Source organism: Sapajus apella, unplaced genomic scaffold (genome assembly GCF_009761245.1).
Source record: "Sapajus apella isolate SASKATOON/1434 unplaced genomic scaffold, GSC_monkey_1.0 scaffold18, whole genome shotgun sequence".
NCBI lineage: Eukaryota > Metazoa > Chordata > Mammalia > Primates > Cebidae > Sapajus > Sapajus apella.
In genome coordinates, this window is record NW_022436958.1 from 28,313,587 (window position 1) to 28,335,724 (window position 22,138).

Below are 22,138 nucleotides of genomic sequence, written 5' to 3' on the forward strand. Positions count from 1 at the left end.
TGTGAAGAAGGTCATTGGTAGCTTGATGGGGATAGCGTTGAATCTGTAAATTACTTTGGGCAGTAAGCCATGAAGAATTTTAATGGCAGGGGAAATGCTCATAATATGATATTCAAAACATGGACCCAAAACTCTCATATAGTTTTATCTCAATTTAGTGACAACATGCATAGAAAAATGACTGGAGGGTAATAAACCAAAATGAGAATAGTGCGTTAACTTTTTATCTTTATGTTATATTATTAAGTTTACTTATAATGTGCATTATATATATTTGAGATGAAGTCTCACTCTGTCGCCCAGGCTGGAGTGCAGTATTGCAATCTGGGCACACTGCAACCTCTGACTCTTGGGTTCAAGCGATTCTCCTGCCTCACCCTACCAAGTAGCTGAGATTACAGGCGCCCACCACTATGCCTGGCTAATTTTTTAAATTTTTAGTAGAAAGGGAGTTTCACTACATTGTCCAGGCTGGTCTTGAATTCCTGACCTCAGGATTTGCCTGCCTTGGCCTCCCAAAGTGTTGAGATTACAGGCATGAGCCACTGTGCCTGGCCATTTTATAATTTTTAATAAAATAAGACACAAATACGAACTGTAATTAATTCAAAAATATAAGATAATGTGTGTAAAATATCCACTCTCCAGTCAAACAATGATTTTTATAAAAATTATTAAAAACCCTTAGATAAAAAAATACATTTGGCCACATAAAATGAAAAATGTCATTAAGTAAAAAATAAAATTAAAAGATAAATACAAAATTTACTTTAATTACTATTTATATTATTCATAATGGCATAACACTACCAATTCATCAAGGAAAAAAACCAAGACCCAGTGGAAGAAAATTAAGTAAAATACAGTGTATAAGAGTAATTCGAATGATCAATAAACATAAGAAAAACTCACAGAAGCCTAGCATATGATAATTTCTTCACTTTAAAGGTAAGGAAAATGAAGATGAAAAATGTCATATCATTTGCTTACATAAACAGTGACGAAATTCAGATTCAACCTTGGAACTTTGTATCTCATGACCTGTCACTATCGGGACTTAGGAAACCAACTGGCCTTCATCTAGATAAGACTTCTGGCTTACTTCCTTTTTTCTTCAGCTTTATTCTGGCACAATTGACAAATAAAAATTGTATATATTTAAGATGTACAGCAAGACTTTTTCATATCTGTATATGTTATGAAATAATTACCCCAATTGAGCCAATTAACATATTTATTACCTCATATGGTTACTTTTTTTTTAGCGTTAGTGAAAACACTTAAGATCTCTTAGCAAATTTCTGGTATACAATCTGGTATTATTAACTATAGCCAGTATGGTATACATTAGATCTCTAAAACTTATTTATCCTGCATAACTGAAACTTTTTACCTTTTTACCAACATTCCTGCCAGCACACCCCTCCCAGCCCCTGGCAATCACCATTCCACTCTTGACTTTTATGAATTTTTGGATTCTCATATAACTGAGGTCATGCATTATTTGTCTTTCTGTGTCTGGCTCATTTCACTTAGAATAATATCATCCAGGTTTATCCACGTTTGCAAAAGGCAGGATTTTCTCCTTTTTAAGAAAATATTTTTTGTAGTTCCCCTTATTATCAAGAGCTCTTGAGGTTAGAATGAGGAATATTCCGCCTTTCCTGAACACCAGACCCTCACTAAATTTAAATTAAGTTGTATGACGCAGTTACTGCTTGCTTATAAATAGATTATATTTCTTTCATGAAGCTATTAATGTCACCAAAATAATTCAAACAAATAGGAGTTTGTTTTTCCTTATCTAGCATGTTCAATATTATTAAAATCAAAATGTATTTTAAGTGGCTTTTCAGACAACTTGGAGAGTATGTCTTATGTTACTGAATATTCTATATTTAGCCAACCACATAATCTAGAAGCAACATAAATTTTAGGGTAATTTTTATGACTTTCATATATGTAACTATTAAGTTACACTCTTTTGCATTCAAACATAAGGGCTATATTCAGGCTTTAAATGTTTATTGCAGTGATGACCACGTCCATAGCCCACCTCCTATTTGTTTGATGATAGATATGACTCTAAAAGCATATTCCCATGCTGAAAATTTTCTAATGTATTCATTAGGGCTTTTAAAATACAAACTAGAAATCAACAGGTTGTCTTTAAGGTTTCTCCATTTGTAGTGTTATTTCTACCATAGTTAAAAAGAATTAGCCAGTTGTGATCTAAATGAAAGGTATGGCTGGTGTGTTTCAATTTTAGGCACTGATGGTGAAAAAAATGTTTTATTTTATCTTTTTGAGACAAGGTCTTGCTCTATTGCCCAGGCTGGAGTCCAGTGGTATGATCATGGCTCACTGCAGGCTCAGTCTCCCAGGCTCACGTGATCCTCCTGCCTCAGCCTCCTGAGCAGCTGGGCCCACAGGCATGAGCCACCACACTCAGCTAATTTTAAAATATTTTTTGTAGAGATGGGGATGGTGTGTGATTCATGATGTTGCCCAAGCTAATCTCAATCTCATGGGCTCAAGCGATCCTTCCACTTCAGCCTCCTGAGTAGCTGGGACCACAAGTGCGTGCCACTATGTCTGCCTAATTTGCAAAAAAAATGTTTTTGACCACATGATTACAGGTAGAACAGACACAAATGGGCTTAAGTGTTATAGCCAAGAACGTTTTGTCTTTCTCAGGTCTCTGAAAGGTTACCCCCCATTCTCATCAGTAACAGAAGATCTAGTGTGGGTATAATAGACTCTCCAAGAAGTGACTGCTTATTTAACTGTTTCCTAGCTAATTCTGATAGGTCCTGCTCCCAAAAGACAAGTTCCCTTTTATGCTAGTGCTTCTCAAACTTGAATGTGCACATGAGTGACCTGTGGCTCTTATTAAGACGCAGATTCTGGTTCAGTAGGTTTGAAGTGAGGCTTGAGATTCCTTATTTTTTAGAGACCCCAGGTGATGCCAATATTTTTGTTCCACAGACTATACTTTTTGGGGCAATGTAGTACAACCACCTTCCAGCCTGAATCACTAGTAGATGCTGCACATTTGTGCACCCAGTTATGGGTTTGATGCATTTGTGTTTATCTGTGGTTAGGGTTTGTTCTGCATTTAGTGAATCTTCTCCATTCAAATGGAGCAATTATAGAATTTGTGGATCTATTTGCCACAATTATTAAACAGTTTAATTTTTCCTGCAAATGATCCTTTCCTTAAGTAGGAAAGCAGGAATTATGACGAGAAGGAAGAGAATAAGAACAAGTTTTACATGCTTCTCAGCAGTGGCAACAAAAATTCTAGCACATGGATAGACCCAGTGGTAAAATCAACATGAAATTGCTGAAGGGTCCCTCTACTCCCTGTGAACTCCCATGCTTCCTGTGGTCCTAAATGCTGGGAATCTGGTGCTTCATGGCATGGCTATATATCTGTTTTATTGTCTCCAGGTTGTCCTCCCTTCCCTTTCTTAAGCACCCTGCCAAAATCATCTGGCATTGTCCAATCCATCCATTTTCTTGAACACTTATTTTGTACAAGGTGGTCTAAACATGGGAAGGGAATGAATGGTCTCTCTATATAAAAGACATGCAAAAGTAAATATCAAAGGTGTTCCATAACAGCTATATTTTATTTTAACAGAAAACACAAGGCAGTATCTAGAAACTCAGCTGAGAGGAGAGCTTAAAAATCATTAAGCTCAATTCTTACCCAGCACATTGAGGGCAATTGTCTGTTAAATCTTCGTTTAATTTGTTCCAGGAACAGAGGGTTCACTAAGACCCAGGGTAGTTTATGCCAACACTCGTCAGCTCTAATTGTTAGAAAGTTCTTATTTATAATGGATGACTCTTTCTATTAAGACATATACTCACAGGTTACTGAGGAAGAAAAGTTATTGTCTGCTGGTGAAGGCTGGGGAGACCTCTTAGAGAAGGAGATATTTGGGCAGAATCTTGTGTTCTACTGGAATTTAGGAAAGCGGAGAGAAGTTGGGAGGGCAGCATTCTCATTCTCTCAGAATTACGCTTCCTAATTCTTCATCTAGACCCTCTAATTATGCTCCAGTGTTAATGGATATCTCGACTTTAAATACTAAAAAGCCATCAACAATGTGTCAGACACCACCGTATCATCCCATAGATGATATTTGAGCAAACAAGTAAGCTTTTCAGATTCTCCTCACTCATAAAGCAGATGATTATCCACCCACTACAGCTGCGCCTGCTCTAATCTAATTCTAAAAGGCTAGATTTATCCAGAGGGCAAACGAAGTAGGCAGACGCACAGCTGTTGTTTGGAGAACAGTACAGTGTTGCGGTGAAAAATAACACTGGCTGAAGATAAGCCCAGCAGATCTGTGGGAGCACAGCTTTAAGCCATGTGCCTTCACTGGCTTCACTGGCTGAAAATAAGCTCAATAGATCTGTGGGAGCACAGCTTTAAGCCATGTGGCTTCACAGTGGGAGCTGGTCAACCCTGTTACCCATCTGGATGGGATGGTTTCTATTTAAAGCCATCAACCCAAGTTTCAGTTTTATGTAAGGCAGACGTTTTCTGGGCATCCCTTTGCATGGAGAACAAAGTGACCAGAAATGCAATTCAGAATATAAATAACAGAGTACACATGTATAAGGGAATGGAAAACATGTTTATACTGATGGCTTCCATGTAATTTTTTTTTTTTTTTTTTTGAGATGGAGTCTCATTCTGTTACCCAGGCTGGAGTGCAGCGGCACGATCTCGGCTCACGGAAAACTCCGCCTCCTGGATTCAAGCTATTCTCCTGCCTTGGTCTCCCAGGTAGCTGAGATTACAGGCACCCACCAATACACCTGTCTAATTTTTGTGTTTTTAGTAGAGACAAAGTTTCACCATGTTGGCCAGGCTGGTCTAGAACTCCTGACCTCAGGTTATCTGCCTGCCTCAGCCTCCCAAAGTGCTGGAATTACAGGCATGTGCCATTGCACCCAACCATGATTTTTTAAAGAAAGAGAGTAGCATTTGTTTTGGGATTAAAACAATGAAAAGCTGTGGGGTAAACGTGTGCATGTTTTTTTTTTTTTGAGAGGGAATAGTGGGTCTCCTAGAAACCTGGAGATGCTGGGACCTCCTTGAGGAAGTCAGAGGGAAATATTCCTTGTTAATTAATTTGGAGGAGGAGATGAAAAATGAGAGGAGCAGAGGAGGAGCTCAGAGGGTGAAGTCTGAGAACTGGTTGAAGGCCTTTCTCTGAGATGTGACCCTTGCTCGCAACCACTCTAAATCTTTAAGAGATGCAACAACAATATCAAACATTTACACGCTGCATGATGTAAGTAGATTTTATGGAAACTGATGAAGGGATTGTGTTTTGCATCTAAAATATTATGGAACTTTACAGATACGAAACAAAAGAACAATGGTTTATGGCAGCATAGAGGGCATGTGAGAAAGAAAGCCAGAAGAATTTGCAGGAACCGTGGAGTAGGCTCAGAATTGTGGAAGGGGCAGGTCCACAGCTGACATTTAGCTTTCACATATAAAATTGTTTGTTCCTGGGAAACTTCCCACCTGAAGCTAACAATTTTTTTAAATTGCTTATTTTTTTTTTTTAAGAAATGTCTATTTCCAAAGGTCAGGCTGTCTTCCAGAATAGGGAATGTCTCCCACTATGTTTGTACTATCGCAAGAGCCCCTACAAAGCCCTAGGGGTTTTCAAGCCCTGTTTTTCTAAATGTTTAAGCTTATTTCATTTCCCTTGTCTATTCTTACAGCTTAAAAAACAACTAAATTCATTTTGAAACGTTTTGAGACATAGAGCATATAAAATCCCAGGTCATATTACTCAATTTCCACTCTACAACTTTCACATAGGGATGCAGTAGTTAAAAACTGTAGCTTAGAAAATTCTTAAGACTTTACAAGAAGGCTAAATTTTATTAGAAAAGTCATAAGTCACTCGAAGACTGTCTTCTTGGAATAAAATGATTTTTACTTTTTCTCAGAAGATACTTTATTGTTTTATCTTCCAGCACCTAAAGATTTAAAGAACAATGCTGCTATGTGATGGGACTCCACTGCATGAAGCCTGAACTGAATTCCTTCTCCTGGAACTGGCCTTGCTATCCTCTGGCAAAACAAAATCTAAAAATGAAAATACATCGCTGTCACTGTACCTTGAAAATAAGTTTCAAATGTCTTTGAAAATTTAAACTGCAAGCTGAGATACAGCTTGAGGTGTTTTTCTTAAATTGTTACTAAACTGCCTTTTCTCAGTGCAACATCCAATTACTGAGCTGTCTGCTGAAGTTAAGCAAGGTGATGATTGTACCTAAACAATAAATGCATTTCGGCTGAAAGTTTTGACTCCTTGTTTCTTTTGAAATAATAGTAAGTGAAGGGGATTAATATAGGGTTTCCTGCCAGGGTATAACTTTAAAGGGGTTAAATACATATAAATTACATAAATTTGAGTCCTTAAATGTTTTTCAAGCATCTTAAATGAGTAAGATACATGAGCATACACTGACAAAAAATAAAACTATGACATTGTTTCAGGTGTCAAGGAGTTTATAATTTAAAAAACTATAAGTACATGTTAATTTAGTGATGGAAAAGTGAAAAAATATGTGCAGACATGTATACTTGAGAGGTTTTAAGAATATTTAGGCATATTTCAAGTAATTTCCTCTGAAGGGTCTATGCATAGTGTACATGAATACTATCATAAAAATACCAAAGCTAAATATATTGATAATCTTTGTTTTCAATGAGCAAACATTAATGAAATGAAAAAGTGTCTTATAAAAGACAATCACGTAAATTCTTTATCTGAATGATGTTATCAAGAACATTGTTCATAACCCAGTTTTACTCATATTCCCTATGTAATTTTCCAAGTAAGCCATTCTGCTGAGAGTTTAGTCCTTGGAAAACTTGATGTTCTTTTGAAAAACGGGTACATTTTCTTCCTTCTCACAATGACAGCCATGAAGATCAGGCAACCTTCCCTGGGTGCTGACAGGCTCGGAATTGGGACTCCAGCTCACTCAGCATAGCTGTGTTGGTTTTGGGTTGTAATCTCTGTATTCTCCCATGTCCCTTGTCATTGTTCTTCACTAATATTATTGTCTTGGTTTCTCCTCTTCTCACTGCAAGTGTCTCTAGGTAGATGATTTTTCAAAGAGGCAAAGGATGACACATTTAACATGTACCAATCGCTCTCCCTCCTGTGTCTCCAGCCTCATTGTCTTTCCTGAGACCTAGGGTGGTATTCCTAAGTCTTGCTTGTATTCTGTCCTGTTCTTTAAACAGATGGCTCCATCTAGCACCTTCTTGCGTCCAACTTCCAACTTGTTTCAAACGTGATTCCTGAACCAGCAGCATCAGCATCACCTGGGAACTTTCCAGAAATGCGAATTCTGAAGCCCCACTCCAAGTACTGAATCAGAAACTGCGGGGGTAAAGCCCAGCAATCTGTGTATTTAACAAGGCCTCCAGGTGATAATAACACATGTCCAAGTTTAAAAGGCACTACTCTAGATGAAGACTGGGCTCTTTCCTTTCTTTCCTGGTCTATGTGTTCTCTAGGTCACAGCATCTCTGGTCTACTCTACATATTTGCTCTGCCATCCTGGCAAATTCTGTATACATTTTTAGAGTAAGTATAAATTCTTAAAAGACCTTATTCTATTGAGGTAGCAAATTATTATCCTTGCCACAGTTAGTAAAGCATTCGTGGGTACCCTTACTGGTGGGTGACCTCACGGTCACTCACCGATTCATGCTGGGGCCACTCTTGGACTACCTGACAATACTTGTTCCAATCAATAACCACTCCTAATTAAAAGACAGACTATTATTCCTTTCCTAAGCAAGGCTACAGCAGATAAACCAGAAGGAGATCTATTATGTTCAATAACTATATCTTTAATTAAATATTTGTATACAGTATGACTTCAGCAGAGGACTAATTGAAAATTTCTTAATTTGATTCAGTCTCCTTTTAAGAAAAACAAGAGGCAACAATTATTGTTTGGCATCACTGGAAATAGTTCAGGCAAGGCAGTTTACCCATTCTCCTATCCAAGTACTAACCAGGCCCGACCCTGCTTAGTTTCCAAGATCAGATGAGATTTGATGCATTGAGGGTGGTATGGCCGTAGACTATTTACTCATTCTGATGTTTGAAGATGGTTCAAGTTAGTGTTGTTAATGAAGATTCTATAATAAATGAATAATGACTCAATTTTTAAATTACACAGATACTATCCAACTTATGTTTTTAAAGGAAGTGTATTGCTAGATGTTCTCATTTGTGTGTAAACGTCTGATTACTGCCTACCGCCACTTTTTTAGAGTTAAGAAGCACTTAATGTAGTGACAGTTTCAAAAACTGGTTTAAGACCTTTAAGTTGCTTTGTGAGGGGCAACAAGTGGGAGGGGTGGGAAGATTTTCAGGGGAATCTTACTGAATTGAGGCAGAAAATAGATAGGGGGGTGGGGCTCTTACAGTTATGCATGGTGGCAAAATAAACATGCAACTATTCTTGCAAAATAAATGTGAGTTCCTAAGATTTATTCAATTATAATTTGAAAGATACTGGTAATCCATGCAGCTAATAACTGGGTCACAAGCAGTTTTGTTCTATAGCTGATTAAAAACAAATAAACTAAGAAATATTTATTAGGTAGTAATGCTGCACTCAGTTCCTACAAGGAGCTTTCATCTACTTGAAGAGTCTGAAGCAACATCAAAGTACAAGATAAGAGATGGTTATATGCTACATCGTGTTATCCTTGACATGCTTCTCTTTGTACACGCATAGAGATCTCATCCCTCATGACTTTAGTTAATAACTATGTAGGTCAGTGTTTTGCAGTCTTCAGCAGTGTAAGGACAGACTGTGGCAAAAATTTCTTACATGGAATGAAAGCATTTTTATTATATTTTACCTAAACACGTACCAATCTATAAACAGGCACAAAATGCTTAGCCTTATGACCCTTAACTATAAAAAAACAAATTTATAAGTTAAATACAGAAAAGCTATCCAACAGAATTTAAATTAATTTATTGGCAAGGATAATGATTTATTGAAAAAACAAATCACCACTAAAACCTTGAGCATGGTTCTACCTGCTAAAATGCATCTTCCTTTGTGTTTGACAGGCCTTTCTCAGTATGAGTCACACAATGACTCAGCTCTCACCACTTTATTCAAGCTACTATGAACCTACCCTTAATACATTTCCTGTAGGACTTTTTTTTTGCATTTGATTTGTACAAACTCATCATATATGTATTAGCTCTGCTTCTGATAGAGTCTTGTTATTTGACAGCAATTAATATAGTACCACAGATGGACAGCCTGACTGGAATACAAATGAAATGGAAATCTTAGGTGACACTTGATACAAGGAGGCCATCCAGATGGCCCCAAATTTTCATGCTACTTTTTAAAGATTGCCATAGATATGAAGACAAAAAATCTTCATTAAAAAATCACTCAAAAATATTCAGTAAAAACTGAGGGCACCTGTGGTGGGCACAGCTGTGTCTCCCAGATCCCCCTGCAAGGAAGCATGTGGCGACAAAGATATCAGCAGACCGCCTCCAGCTCTCAGTTCCTTTAGGGTTTGCTCTGTTGAAAAGAGCTGCCTAGCCCAAGAACTCATCCTTCTCCAGATGTACACATTCGATGATTGATGGAGGCAGCAGTATCAAAACCTGCCTATTTCCCCCGAACAGCGACAATTCTGATGGGTCATATATGCACCAGCTTCCCCGTGGGGTTGCCTGAGGTCAGCCTGCATTGCAGTTCTACCTTTCCCTGCCAATCCTGCTTTCCCCTCTCTCCTATTAGTTATGACAAACTCTGTCTCAGTATTTGCTTCCAAAGACCCAGTCAACAAGAGCTCCCAGAAATCTCTCCAAGGAACCCTGAGTGGACTGAGAATCCTTCTATAGCCCTGATTCTTCTCACACATTTCTAGTCTCAAAGTTCAGCTTCCAGTTGTACATTCCTGACCACACCTCAAATTCAACAGGTCCAAATTCGATGTGTAACTGATCTCATTGGTTTTTACCACAGAGCAACTGTGTCTTGCCACGCCCCCCCACCCGCCAACCCTCATTTTATAATGGCGCTACCACTGTATTCCCATGGCATCAGAAGACGGGAGGTGATTTGTTTCCTCACACACCTTGCTCCTCACAGCCAGTCTATGTTTCAGGCTTCCTTGCATGGAATGTCCTTTGCTCATTTCTCCAGGGATCCACTTTCCTTTAAACAAGGAATGCTGCTAAAATTTATGTATTATTTTCAATAGTTTTGGGTTTCCCTTCCCTTCAATTCCACAGACTCTTAAGGACAAAGAAAAAATCCAACCTCCTCCCCCACCAAAGGACACCTACACAAAATTCCAACCCACAATCACCTACTTATTTTGGAGCACAATATTCTGGTTTGCATATTAAGTAAATGGGGGATGGCAGAAAATACTAAACGCTTCACTCTCCTTTCTTCAATTAGCAGTAGTGTAGTGCAGTCATTAGAACAAAACATTTATTTTCTTCCAGTTAAAGGTAAAATACATTCAATTTTTGTTTACTTTATCTTTTATATTGCACTAAAGAGTCATGAAAACCAAGTCTTGATAAATGCCAAAATAATAATTTTATAATATAAATAGAGACTAAAACATCTGTAAATGTTACGTGGTTTAAATTCTATGAAAACATACACATTTTTTAAAGAAGTCAACTCACTGAAAGATACTAATATTTAAAATAGGAAGTTGTGTTGTCTGCTGAACGTGAGAATCTGAGGTATTTGTGTGAGAGAAATTGTCAGGAAAGCAGTAGAACATTTCCTGCCCGTGGGTGCAGTCTTGAGGATTTGTAACCGCCATGACGAATCCAAAAACCATCACCACAGCACCAATGGGAAGCATGACACAAGACATAATCTTATCTGAGTGTGTCTTTGGTTCTTCAGACAGTTTCAGATAACAGGCTGATGGAATGATAAAAATGAGGGGAGTTGCACAGAGCACACCCTGCATGATGAAAACAAGAAACAAGATAAGGTTACTAGATGGAAACATTCTTTGGACAGTTTTCTGAAGCACTTACAAAATGTATCTTTCATGCACATGTTAAACATTTGATATGTTCAGTTGAATCAAAGAAGGGAAAGAAAATAATTCTAAGAAAGACTTAGAAATAGGTTTTGCCTTTTCCACTGGCATATTTACAAATGAAAATAATGAGACACCATAACAATATCAGACTTAAGAAAATATTATCAGAAAATAATATAGAAAATAAAGCAGGTGATAGGACTGACTTCTGGCACTCTTGAAATTTCCCATATTTTCAGTTCATCACATTTCCTTATATTCTTCTTTTAAAATTACTGTGTATCCACTATGAACTTCAAACAAGAACGGTCTGTTTGTCATTTGTATATTAGAGGGAAATTTTGGGGAATTGTGTAGGGGGTGTGATGTCTTTCTTCTTTACCTGAGCTTGTGTAGAAGTTGTGCCTATCTGTGTGAGAAAGAAAAACTATATTATCCTAAGACATTTAACATGAAATAGCATTTCTAAATCCTCTTTCAAATAAAACTAAGCACATCAATTACCGAGAAAGCTGACAGCAGAGCTAAATGACTATAACTCATTCGCCCTTCCCCACATTAGCTAAGAATAAGCCCAATTAGGAAGAAATGTCAGATTTAAAATAATGAGTAGTAGAATTGTCTGTTACAAAAATACCAACAGCTATTGATGTCAAAGGAAGAGACTTTCTCCTCAAATAAGCTAATTCACACTAAAAACTTAGCGAATAATATAAATGTTGGCATTTAATGCATTTTACATAACATATTTATCTAATTATGTTTAATTTTAATCATAGTATATTTAAAAATGCGACATTAATAAAATACATTAAAATTTTATGACAAATGTTCTCTTAAGCCATAAAACATACATTAAAAAATAAATTTTATTGTGTATATTTGAGGTTTACAACATGCTGTTATAGAATACATGCAGATAGTAAAATGATTATTGTATTGAAGTAAATTAATGCATCTATCATCTCATATAGTTACTACTTTGGTGATGAGAGCAGCCAAAATCTACTCATTTAACAAAAGTCCCAAACATAATACAATTTTATAAATTATAGTCCTCATATTGTACATTACATCTGTAGACTTGTTTGTCCTACATACCTGTTACTTTGAATTCTTTGACATTTCCTCCCTTTGTTTCCTGCCCCTGGTAATCACAGTTTTATTCTTTTACATCTAAGTCTCTATATTAGGCATTTAAAAATTATTCCATATATGAGATATCACGTAATATTTTGCTTTCTGTGTCCTGCTCATTTCACTTAACATAATGTTTTTCAGGTCTATTCACGCTGTGACTAATGGCAGGATATCCTTTTTCAAGGCTGAATAATATGCCATGTTATAAACAGATCTATATGACATTTTCTTGATACATTCATACATCAATGAACACTGAGGTTGTCTCCATCTCTTCACTATTGTCAATAATGCTTCAATAAACATGGGAGTGTGGATATCTTTATGAGGTGGTGACTTCATCTTTTTTGGGTATATACCCAGAATAGATAGTCCTGGGTCATTGAACTGGGTCATATTCCATGGAAGTTCTATTTTTAATTTCTTTAGGAACCTCCATTCTGTTTTCCATATTGACTAGTCCAATGTACATTCCCACCAGCAGTATACTAGGGTTCCCTACTTTCCACACTTCTGTCAACACTTGTTATTTCTGGCCTTTTTCATTATAGCCATCCTAAAGGGTATGAAGTGATATTGCCTAGTGGCTTCAATTTGCATTTTCCTGATGATTAATGATGTTGAGCACTTTTTTCATATACCTGTTGGCCATTTTCACATCTTTTTTAGAGAAATATCTGCTGAGGTCCTTTACCTATTTTTAAATCAAGTTACTTGTTTTTATGCAATTGAGTTATAAGAATTATTTGTAAATTTTTTTATTGTAATGCCTTATCAGATGGTTTGCAAATATTTTTCCCAGTCTTCTGTAGGTTGTCATTTGTTGCGGCTTTTGTTTTCATTTTTGTTTGTTTTCTGTGCAGGGGTCTTTTAGTTTGATTTAGTCCTATTTATTTATTTTTGCTTTTATGGTGTGAGGTTTTAGTGTGATATTCAAAAAAAAAATTTCCAAGGCTAACATCAAGGAGATTTTACCCTATGTTCTCTTTTAGGTGTTTTATAATTTTGGGCCTCACATTTAGGCATCTTATACGATCAGGGTCCAATTTCACTCTTTTGCATTTAGGAATTCAGTTTCGCCAGCAACATTACTGAAAACTGTCATTTCCCCATTGTGTCCCGTTTTTTTGTTTTTGTTTTGTTTTGTTTTTTGAGACGGAGTTTCACTCGTGTTACCCAGGCTAGAGTGCAATGGCGTGATCTCGGCTCACCGCAACCTCCGCCTCCTGGGTTCAGGCAATCCTCCTGCCTCAACCTCCTGAGTAGCTGGGATTACAGGCACGCGCCACCATGCCCAGCTAATGTTTTGTATTTTTAGTAGAAACAGGGTTTCACCATGTTGACCAGGATGGTCTCGATCTCTTGACCTCGTGATCCACCCACCTCGGCCTCCCAAAGTGCTGGGATTACAGGCTTGAGCCACCACGCCCGGCCATTTCCCCATTGTGTCCCCTTGGTACCCTTCTAGAAAACTAGTTGACTCTAATTTTGTTGACTATTATGTTTAGATTTATTTCTTGGCTCTCTTTTATGTTCCATTGGTCTATATTTGTGTTTTTATGCCAGTACCATACTGTTTCAATTACTGCAGCTTTATAAAATTTTAAATGGGGAAGTGTGATGCCTTCAACTTCATTTCTCTTTCTCAGTATTGCCCTGGCTATTTAGGTCTTTTGTGGTTCTGTAGGAATCTGGGGATTGTTTTTCCTATTTCTGTGAAGAATGCCATTAGAATTTTGATAGAATTTAGGTTGAATTTGTATATTGTTTTGGGTCATATAAACATTTTAAAAATATTAATTCTTTAGATCTATTCGCAGGATATCTTTTCATTTATTTATACATTCCATTTATTAGTGTCTTTTTCAATTTCCTTCATCAAGGTTTTAAAGTTTTCAGTATATAAATCTTTCACCTATTTGGTTAAATTTATTCCAAAATATTTTTGATGCTATCATAAATGACATTGTTTTCTTGATTTCTTTTTTAGCTAGGTTATTATTTGTGTATAAAAATGCTACTGATTTTTGTATATTGGTTTGTATCATGAAACTTTACTGAATTAATTTATTAGTTCTATCACTATTTTTGGAATCTTTGGGGTTTTCTACATATAGGATCATGTCATCTGCAAATAGAAATAATTTTACTTTTTCTTTTCCAGTTTGGATGCCTTTCATTTTTCTTGTCTGATTGCTCTTTCTAGTACCTCCAGTATTATCTTGAAGACAAGTGGTGAGAGTGGATATCCTTATCTTTTACTGGATCTTAGTAGAAAAGCCTTCAGTTGTTCCTATTAATTATGATGTTAGCTGTGGATTTTTCATAAATAGCCTTTATTATGTTGAGAAATTTCCTCTCTCTATATATAAACTGTTGAAAGAATTTCTATCAAGAAATGATGCTAAATTTTTTTGCACCAGTTGAGATAATCATGTATTTTTTGTTTTCTCTGATTTTTTTTTTTTTTTTTTGGAGACAGGGTCTCACTCTGCTGCCTAGGCTAGAGTGCATTAGCATGATCACAGTTGAGCCTTAACCTCCTGAGCTCAAGTGAACCTCCCACCTCAGCATCCTGAGTTGTTGAGACTACAGGCATCCTGAGTTGTTGACACTCAGCATCCAGAGTTGTTGAGACTACAGTTGTTGAGACTACAGCCTGGCTAATTTTTTGCAGAGATGAGGTCTCACTATGTTGCCCCAGCTGGTCTCCAACTTGTGGGCTCAAGTGATCCTCTCGCCTCAGCCTCCCAAATTGCTGGGTTTACAGGTGTGAGCCACTGCACCCGGCCAGTCATGTAGTTTTATTTTTCATTCTGTTAATATAACATTTCACAAATGTTGTTCTCTGAAATAATAAAATATAAATTTTTAATATATAAAATCAGTAACAAAGTGGTACTGCTTTACAACTAAATGCAAGCTTTTCATAAAATATGTTTTTCTAAATTTAAAAGTTAATTTGTAAGCATAACAAAAGCAGAAAGAATAGTATAATGAAACCCAATGCAACTATCACCTATGGTTTACAAGCTTTTTGACACATTATTTTGGTAAATTTTCTCCAGGAAAAATAACAGCAAAATAAATTTGAAGTTGGATGATGTAAAATTATAAATTGAACCTTAAAAATAGCTTTAAAATGGCTATATTCTCACACCAGTTAATAAAATTGCTGTGGGTTTTATACAAAGCAATATTTCCATACCAGAAATATTATTACCATTATTCCAATAATATAACTTTTTGAATTTTTACAAAAATGAAAGTGTCCAAAGGAAGAATAGTAGAGACCACACTGCATGGAAAATAGTTCCAAAGTAAGAGCCATAAGAATGAGAAAATACTAAAAAATACCAAAATTATGTTCTAATTTAAAATATATGGAAAATATACTTTTGCCATTCATAGCATCTGAATTCAAATGAATATCTACAAAGGGACACAAAAAATAAAAGATTAGTTATCAAATAGCTAGAATGAAATGTACTACGAATTGCATAGGTTCTATCCTGTTATTTGCTTTTTAAGTTATGGAAAATACTGTAAAATTTGGTCTGTATTTATAACAAAAAGTATTACCCCTTGGTTTCTTTAAAATAACAATTTATGAAAACAACAGAAAATAATTCAAATACAAATATATATGAGTATGTGTGTGTGTGTGTGTTTCGTGGTCTCCTCTTTGTAGGAACAAACATGCAGCTAATTCATCTGGAACTGCAGATTATGAAGGTATTATCAGGATGAAAACTGCCCCCAGCTTCTGCTAAGAAGTTGTCATCAGTCAGCCTTTTGGTACTCTTCCAAACTTAACTTGCTGGGCAGTGTAAAGCAATAGGTATTCTGTTTATGTTATAATTCGTAAGTGTTGAGAAAGTAGCGATTAGAGGAAAAACTATATAGCTCACATTTCTACTGGAAGAAGTCCAGTTGAGTATCTTTTTAGATATCAGCCACTTTTTTGATATTTAAAAGCTCAGTCTTACTAAAGGTTGTTGCTAGAAGTCAAGATCATCAGTAAAATGATAACGTGGTTGCAGCTGATCTATTCCCTATGAACTAGTCTGGCTTATTTGTTCTATTTAATGTAGACTTGCTTAAGGATACACCACTGACTTTGGAATAATTTCTGAAATTGCTTGACAGGATACAAAACCATAACTGCTTATTAAAAAGACAACAAAATATAGTCTAAGTTATAAAGGTGGGACAGTACTTATTAATTGATAATAACACTATGGATGCCAGGGCATTTTGCAGCTTGCTGGAGAGAAAGAACAGAAGCTATTGAAGATTTTTATTGCCAGTACAGATTGAAAAAGGGTCTAAGCTTTCCTATCTGTATAGAAATCTGTCAAATGATGCAAGGAAGCTGGAAACTAAATAAAATAATGTTTAAACATCTTTTAAATTTCTACTTTGTAATCAGTCTAAATTCTGTAATTCACTCGTATATTTTAAAAAGAAAGTCTCTCTTGCTCAGGAAATCTTTGGCAACTGGGACTATGGCTCGCTCACCCTGAAGGCTGTATTTCTCTATCTGGGCTCTTGCTGGCATTTGGCTTGCTTTCTTCCTTCCACTGTAAACTACATACAATGCTTGATGAGTTGGTTACGCTGGCCACAGGCACCAGCTGCTTCATTTTCTCTCTTTGTTCTGAGGCAAGCAGAAACCCATAGGGCCCAATTACTGTAGATGCCTCTTTTCTCTAATAGCAACATTAGTGCTAAGATGCTAGATTCTTGTTACCAAGAATAGTACTTACGTTTATTTGATTTGCTTCTAAAATGAAACCTTTAAAAACTTAGTGTGTGTTTGCTTTGGAAAAATATTTCATTGTTGTCTATTGCCATGAAAACAAACAAACAAAAGGAAAGCAAAGTTCTAATTTTTTAAATTTAATAACTAATACAATCTCAAATCATTTTATTCCATATTATTTGGTTATACTAAATAGTAGCATTTCCCTAACTTTGCAAGATCTGATTCATCTCACCTGTGAAGCTCATTATTCATCTCATCTGTGAAGCTCATTATTAATCTCATCTGTGAAGCTCAGACGCCAAAATGAAAAAGAATAAAGTCCTAAAATTGTTACCTAAGATAAAAGCTATTAGCTACATTTCTAAAGTATTACAATTACTAAGATGAAAGTTATTAACTAAAAATTATTAAGACAAAAACCTTTTAGTTCCATTTTATTTCATCTCCTGGTATGTTTTAACCCATTATTAAAGTCTCTATATATGTAGCATAGATTACTCTTAACCTTTCTTACAGATAAACTCAATGCATAGATTTTATAACTTAAGAAAGTGGATAGAGAAATGAGAATAATTATTTTACATAATTTAAAATCTTATGCTTAGGAAATCTCAGAGCAGTATAATGATTTAAAATGTGAGCTTTAGGGTCCAAATGCCTGTGTTCAAATCTTGATTTTTTTGGCTTGTAACTAGAATGGCCTCAGACTATTTAATCATGCAGTACCTCAGTTTCTTCATCTGTCCACTGAATATAGATAAAAGTAGATGATGCATGCAAAGTACCTGGTACAGAGTAAGTACTCAATATATGGTAGCTCACATTATTATTACTATTATTATTTTGAGATGGAGTCTCGCTCTGTTGCCCAAGCTGGAGTGTCATGAGGTGATCTTGGCTCACTGCAACCTCTGCCTCCTGGGTTCAAGTGATTCTGCTGCCTCAGCCTCCCTAGTAGCTGGGACTACAGGCACATGTCACCACACCTGGCTAATATATTTTGGATTTTTTAGTAGAGATGTGGTTTCACCATGTTGGCCAGGCAGGTCTCGATCTCCTTACCTCTGGTGATCCACCCACATCAGCCTCCCAAAGTGCTGGCCCACATTATGATGATGATGATGTTATTATTGTATTATTACATATAATGAGCCATAGCTCTTGGCCCACATTATTATTATGAAGCAGAACACAGCATGCTTTGTCACTTCTAATGTGTTGCGTGATCCAGTGTGTATTAGTTACTGACAGACATGATGCTTGATTTGGCTCTATTAGACATGGAAAGTGCCCACACAAAAAGGAGTTGAGTAAGATTTGAATATGTTATTGTGCACACCAAAAGGCTTACTGAGGTGAAAAACACATATTCTCAAGTGGTCTAAGAATGGATCCTAGATTTTATTAATTCTTACAAAGTGTTTTAAAACTAGTGTAATTGTCTTGGATTCTTATGTCATAACAGACAATTTAGCACTCTAATTTTTAATGTACGTCTATATAATCAGGTTTTAAAACATCTAAAGATCTTTAAAAAAAATCTAAAGATCTTGAATTATATGTTAAATTTTAAAAATAGTCCTCCAGGACCAGCTCAGATCTTGACTTTGTAATAGGTATTCACAAGGTACTCTTCTATGACTCCTCTGTAATACCAGAATTCTGTCTTAACCAAAAAAGTTTCCAATGTAAATATAATAGAGGATATTTAATAGATTATGTGCCTACAATTTTGTAGTGCAAATGCCATGGAGATCAGTAATTAACTTCACAGAAAGTAATGGTTAGATTTACAAAAAAATATACCATTTCTGAAAAAATGAGCAATATATGTGCACTTGATTAACTTGAAAACAAAAAAAATTGTTGTGCTATGAAGATGTAGTGACTGTTCAGGTAATAAATATATTTTGTCTCACAACAAAATCCTAAAATATCAACAAACAAATTTATGGACTCAAACAAGATAATTTGTAAAATAGGAAAAAACAGGGTTTGGAGATCATTATGCTGATTATCTCCACAGCATAGCTGAAAGATTACTACTACCGTCAACACCAACCATGTTTTATAACACTTCATTTCCTGGTACTACATTACAGAAAGTATCTTATGTCTAGGAATATTTATAGAAATAGATCCTGAACTGTAGTCCCAAGGTGCAATCACCCATGCAATACTTTGAGCACTGTGTTCTTAGCACTGTGCCAAATACTATGGAGGAGGGAGGGGGTGGTTAAGTATTCTTCAAAGAGCTTACCAATTGTTAGGTAAGGAAAGGTTATAGACCGTTAATACATTACACGAGATAATACATAAATTAAGTCAGCACATTAATGTAGCAGTGATCCATCTACACAAATCAAGGTTGGTATGTGAAATAATTTTTAGTGGCCCTACTCAAAATTATTTAGGATGTAATCATCCTTGAAAGATGATGATTACATTTAACATAAGATGTATTTTCCTATGGTATTTGGCCTGTGCAAAATCGGGAAGAAGGTAAAAGTTAACTTCGGCACTTGCTTACTTTCCTATGAGTTTTCCTTCCTTCCACTGTTGGTGGAAAAGACAATTCTCCAGTTCCCTCAGGTTATGAAAACTGCCTGCACTCTACTTTCCATTTGTAAGAAAGTCCCCAGTAGGATCCCTGACTGAATTCCCACCTGCCTTTGTATGGAGTTTCAAATCAAAATGGCATCTGGTGGATGTAGTAACTTGAGAACTGACAATAATACCTTCACCTATGCCTCATTTCTCAATGAAATGAGTAAATGATGACTTGGGATCCCAACTATACAGGTTTCCCTTCCCTGTGATGCACGACCAATAAATGCTAAATGGTGGGTGATTCTGATGAGAACTTCTGTATGGATTATAGAAGGAGATTAACCACTTTGCAGTGGGAGAACAACTTCCATTCCTGGCTTAGCAAATGGCATCATTATTCTAGTTCCACAGAATAAAACCAAGAAGTCATTCTGTCCCATGTCTTCCCAATGAAATCTGTGTTACCAAATTGTGCCAATCTTTTCTCAAAAAATGTGTTTTGGGAATCCATCCACTTCCCTCTGGCGGTTTCTTCTTCTTCTTTTTCTTTTTTTTAGACAGGGTCTCACTCTGTTGCCCAGGCTGGAGTGCAGTGTGGCACCATCTCCACTCCTGGGCTCAAGCAATCCTCTGATCTCAGCCTCTCGAGTACCTGGGACTACAGCAGTTCCACCAAACCTGGATAATTTTTTGTAGAGATGGAGCTTTGCTATGTTGCCCAGGCTGGTCTCCAACTCCCGGGCTCAAGGGATCCAACCACCTTGGCCTCCCAAAATGCTGAGATTACAGTGTGAGCCCCTGTGCCCGGCTTCCTCTGTCTTCATCATCTATATTGCAGTTGGACTTTTTTTTTTTTTTTTTTTTTTTTTGTGGCAGCGGAGTTTCGCTCGTTACCCAGGCTGGAGTGCAATGGCGCGATCTCGGCTCACCGCAACCTCCGCCCCCTGGGTTCAGGCAATTCTCCTGCCTCAGCCTCCTGAGTAGCTGGGATTACAGGCACACGCCACCATGCCCAGCTAATGTTTTTTGTAATTTTACTAGAGACGGGGTTTCACCATGTTGACCAGGATGGTCTTGATCTCTTGACCTCGTGATCCACCCGCCTTGGCCTCCCAAAGTGCTGGGATTACAGGCTTGAGCCACCGCGCCCGGACCCTGCAGTTGGACTTTTATGTTTCTTTGTGAGAATGCATAGATCCTGTCTTATTGCATTCATCCTCATATTCTATTGTGTGGCACATAGTAATTACTCAATAAATATATGATTGGTGAATAAAGGAATTAAAAGTTGTACTGGATCTTAAGGTCTTCGTAAAATTTGGATAGAAATGAAAGAAAAATAATCATGATAGGAAATAAAAAGCAGATAAGACAAAGAATAATGGAAAGAATTGATATGAGTTATTCACAGGCCAAAAAATGAGACTGACAAGAGCTGAGCATAGATTTTGGGAAGTAAATAGGAAATACTTTACATGGAGGACAAGCCTGTAGAAGCAACATAATTTATGCTTGCTCTGGTAGGAAGATGGAAACTTTTTAGCAGGATGCCGATAAAGTGAAAGCAGAACTTAAATATATGATAGTTGAAACAGAGCTGGGATTAATTCAGCTGTGATATTATTAGGACTTCTGTTTATATCATGGCAGTGCAGACTACAAAAGAAAGGTCTGGAGAGAGAAAAATATTTAAAGAAAAATAAATTATGTCATAGCGAGTGAATAGATGTAACTCAAATCCTTTCATATTTTTCATAAATTTCACTAGATATATTATTATTCAGCAAAGTCAAAATCCACTTAATTTATAGTTATTTTTTAGTAACACCTATGTATTATATAGTAAATGAAATATGCGAAAGTACTCTAAGCCAAGGTTTCTAAACTTCAGCACTATTGACATTTTGGATGGGATAATTCTTTGCTGTGAGAGGCCAGCACACGGTGGGATGTGTATCCCTGGCCTCTACCCACTAGAGGCCAACAGCACTGCCTACCCAGTCGTGACGACCCCATATGTCTCCAAACAACCATGGCTTTAAAACTATAGAGTCCCATAAAGCACACAGAATCATCATTGAAAATATTTACTATTACAAACATATTTTCATTCCACTTCAAAAAGTGACATTTTTGTTAAGGAAAATATATCCTATGTTAAATGTAATCATCATCTTTTAAGGAAAAATTTAGAGTGAAAAGGTAAATCTTTAAATGTACTTACATTGAGTTCTAAAACTATCCCAAGGCAGTCAATCAGCAATGACACAAGCGTGGCTACAGTGATGACCATCACTGTTACAACAATGTGGAAAACCAACGAAAGATTCCCACCAAAAAACACATTGGCAATCACCTGCCGAATAAACAGATTATTATGAGAGGGACTTTGAAAGGCATGCAGGATTTATTGAGGAAGTATTTCATAATAGCATTTAGGAGTATATAAAGTACTACCAATAAGACTATTAATCAAATCTCAAGTCACTAGGAATGTTCTATTTTTTCCGAAGTACTTAAATATAGACACGCATATCAATAACAAGTAT

At 36.4% G+C, this 22,138-nt stretch overlaps 1 protein-coding gene and 1 long non-coding RNA gene across 5 annotated transcripts in view; one reads left to right on the plus strand and one right to left on the minus strand.

Annotated features, from left to right (window-relative positions):
* Positions 1–5,020: 5,020 nt before the first annotated feature.
* LOC116557094 lies at positions 5,021–6,345 on the plus strand. Its single transcript, XR_004271356.1, has 2 exons — positions 5,021–5,318; positions 6,019–6,345. It is a non-coding gene; the product is annotated as an uncharacterized LOC116557094 (long non-coding RNA).
* Positions 6,346–8,549: 2,204 nt separating this feature from the next.
* Positions 8,550–22,138, minus strand: part of SLC38A11 (solute carrier family 38 member 11) — a 60,609-nt gene continuing 47,020 nt past the window's right edge. For all 4 annotated transcript variants that reach the window (XM_032286582.1, XM_032286580.1, XM_032286581.1 and 1 more), the window contains 2 exons: positions 21,814–21,945; positions 8,550–11,047 (listed from right to left, as the gene is read on the minus strand). In XM_032286582.1, coding sequence (XP_032142473.1) covers positions 10,754–11,047; positions 21,814–21,945 — 426 coding nt within the window. In that variant the 3' untranslated portion in view covers positions 8,550–10,753. The remainder of the gene's footprint in view (positions 11,048–21,813; positions 21,946–22,138) is intronic.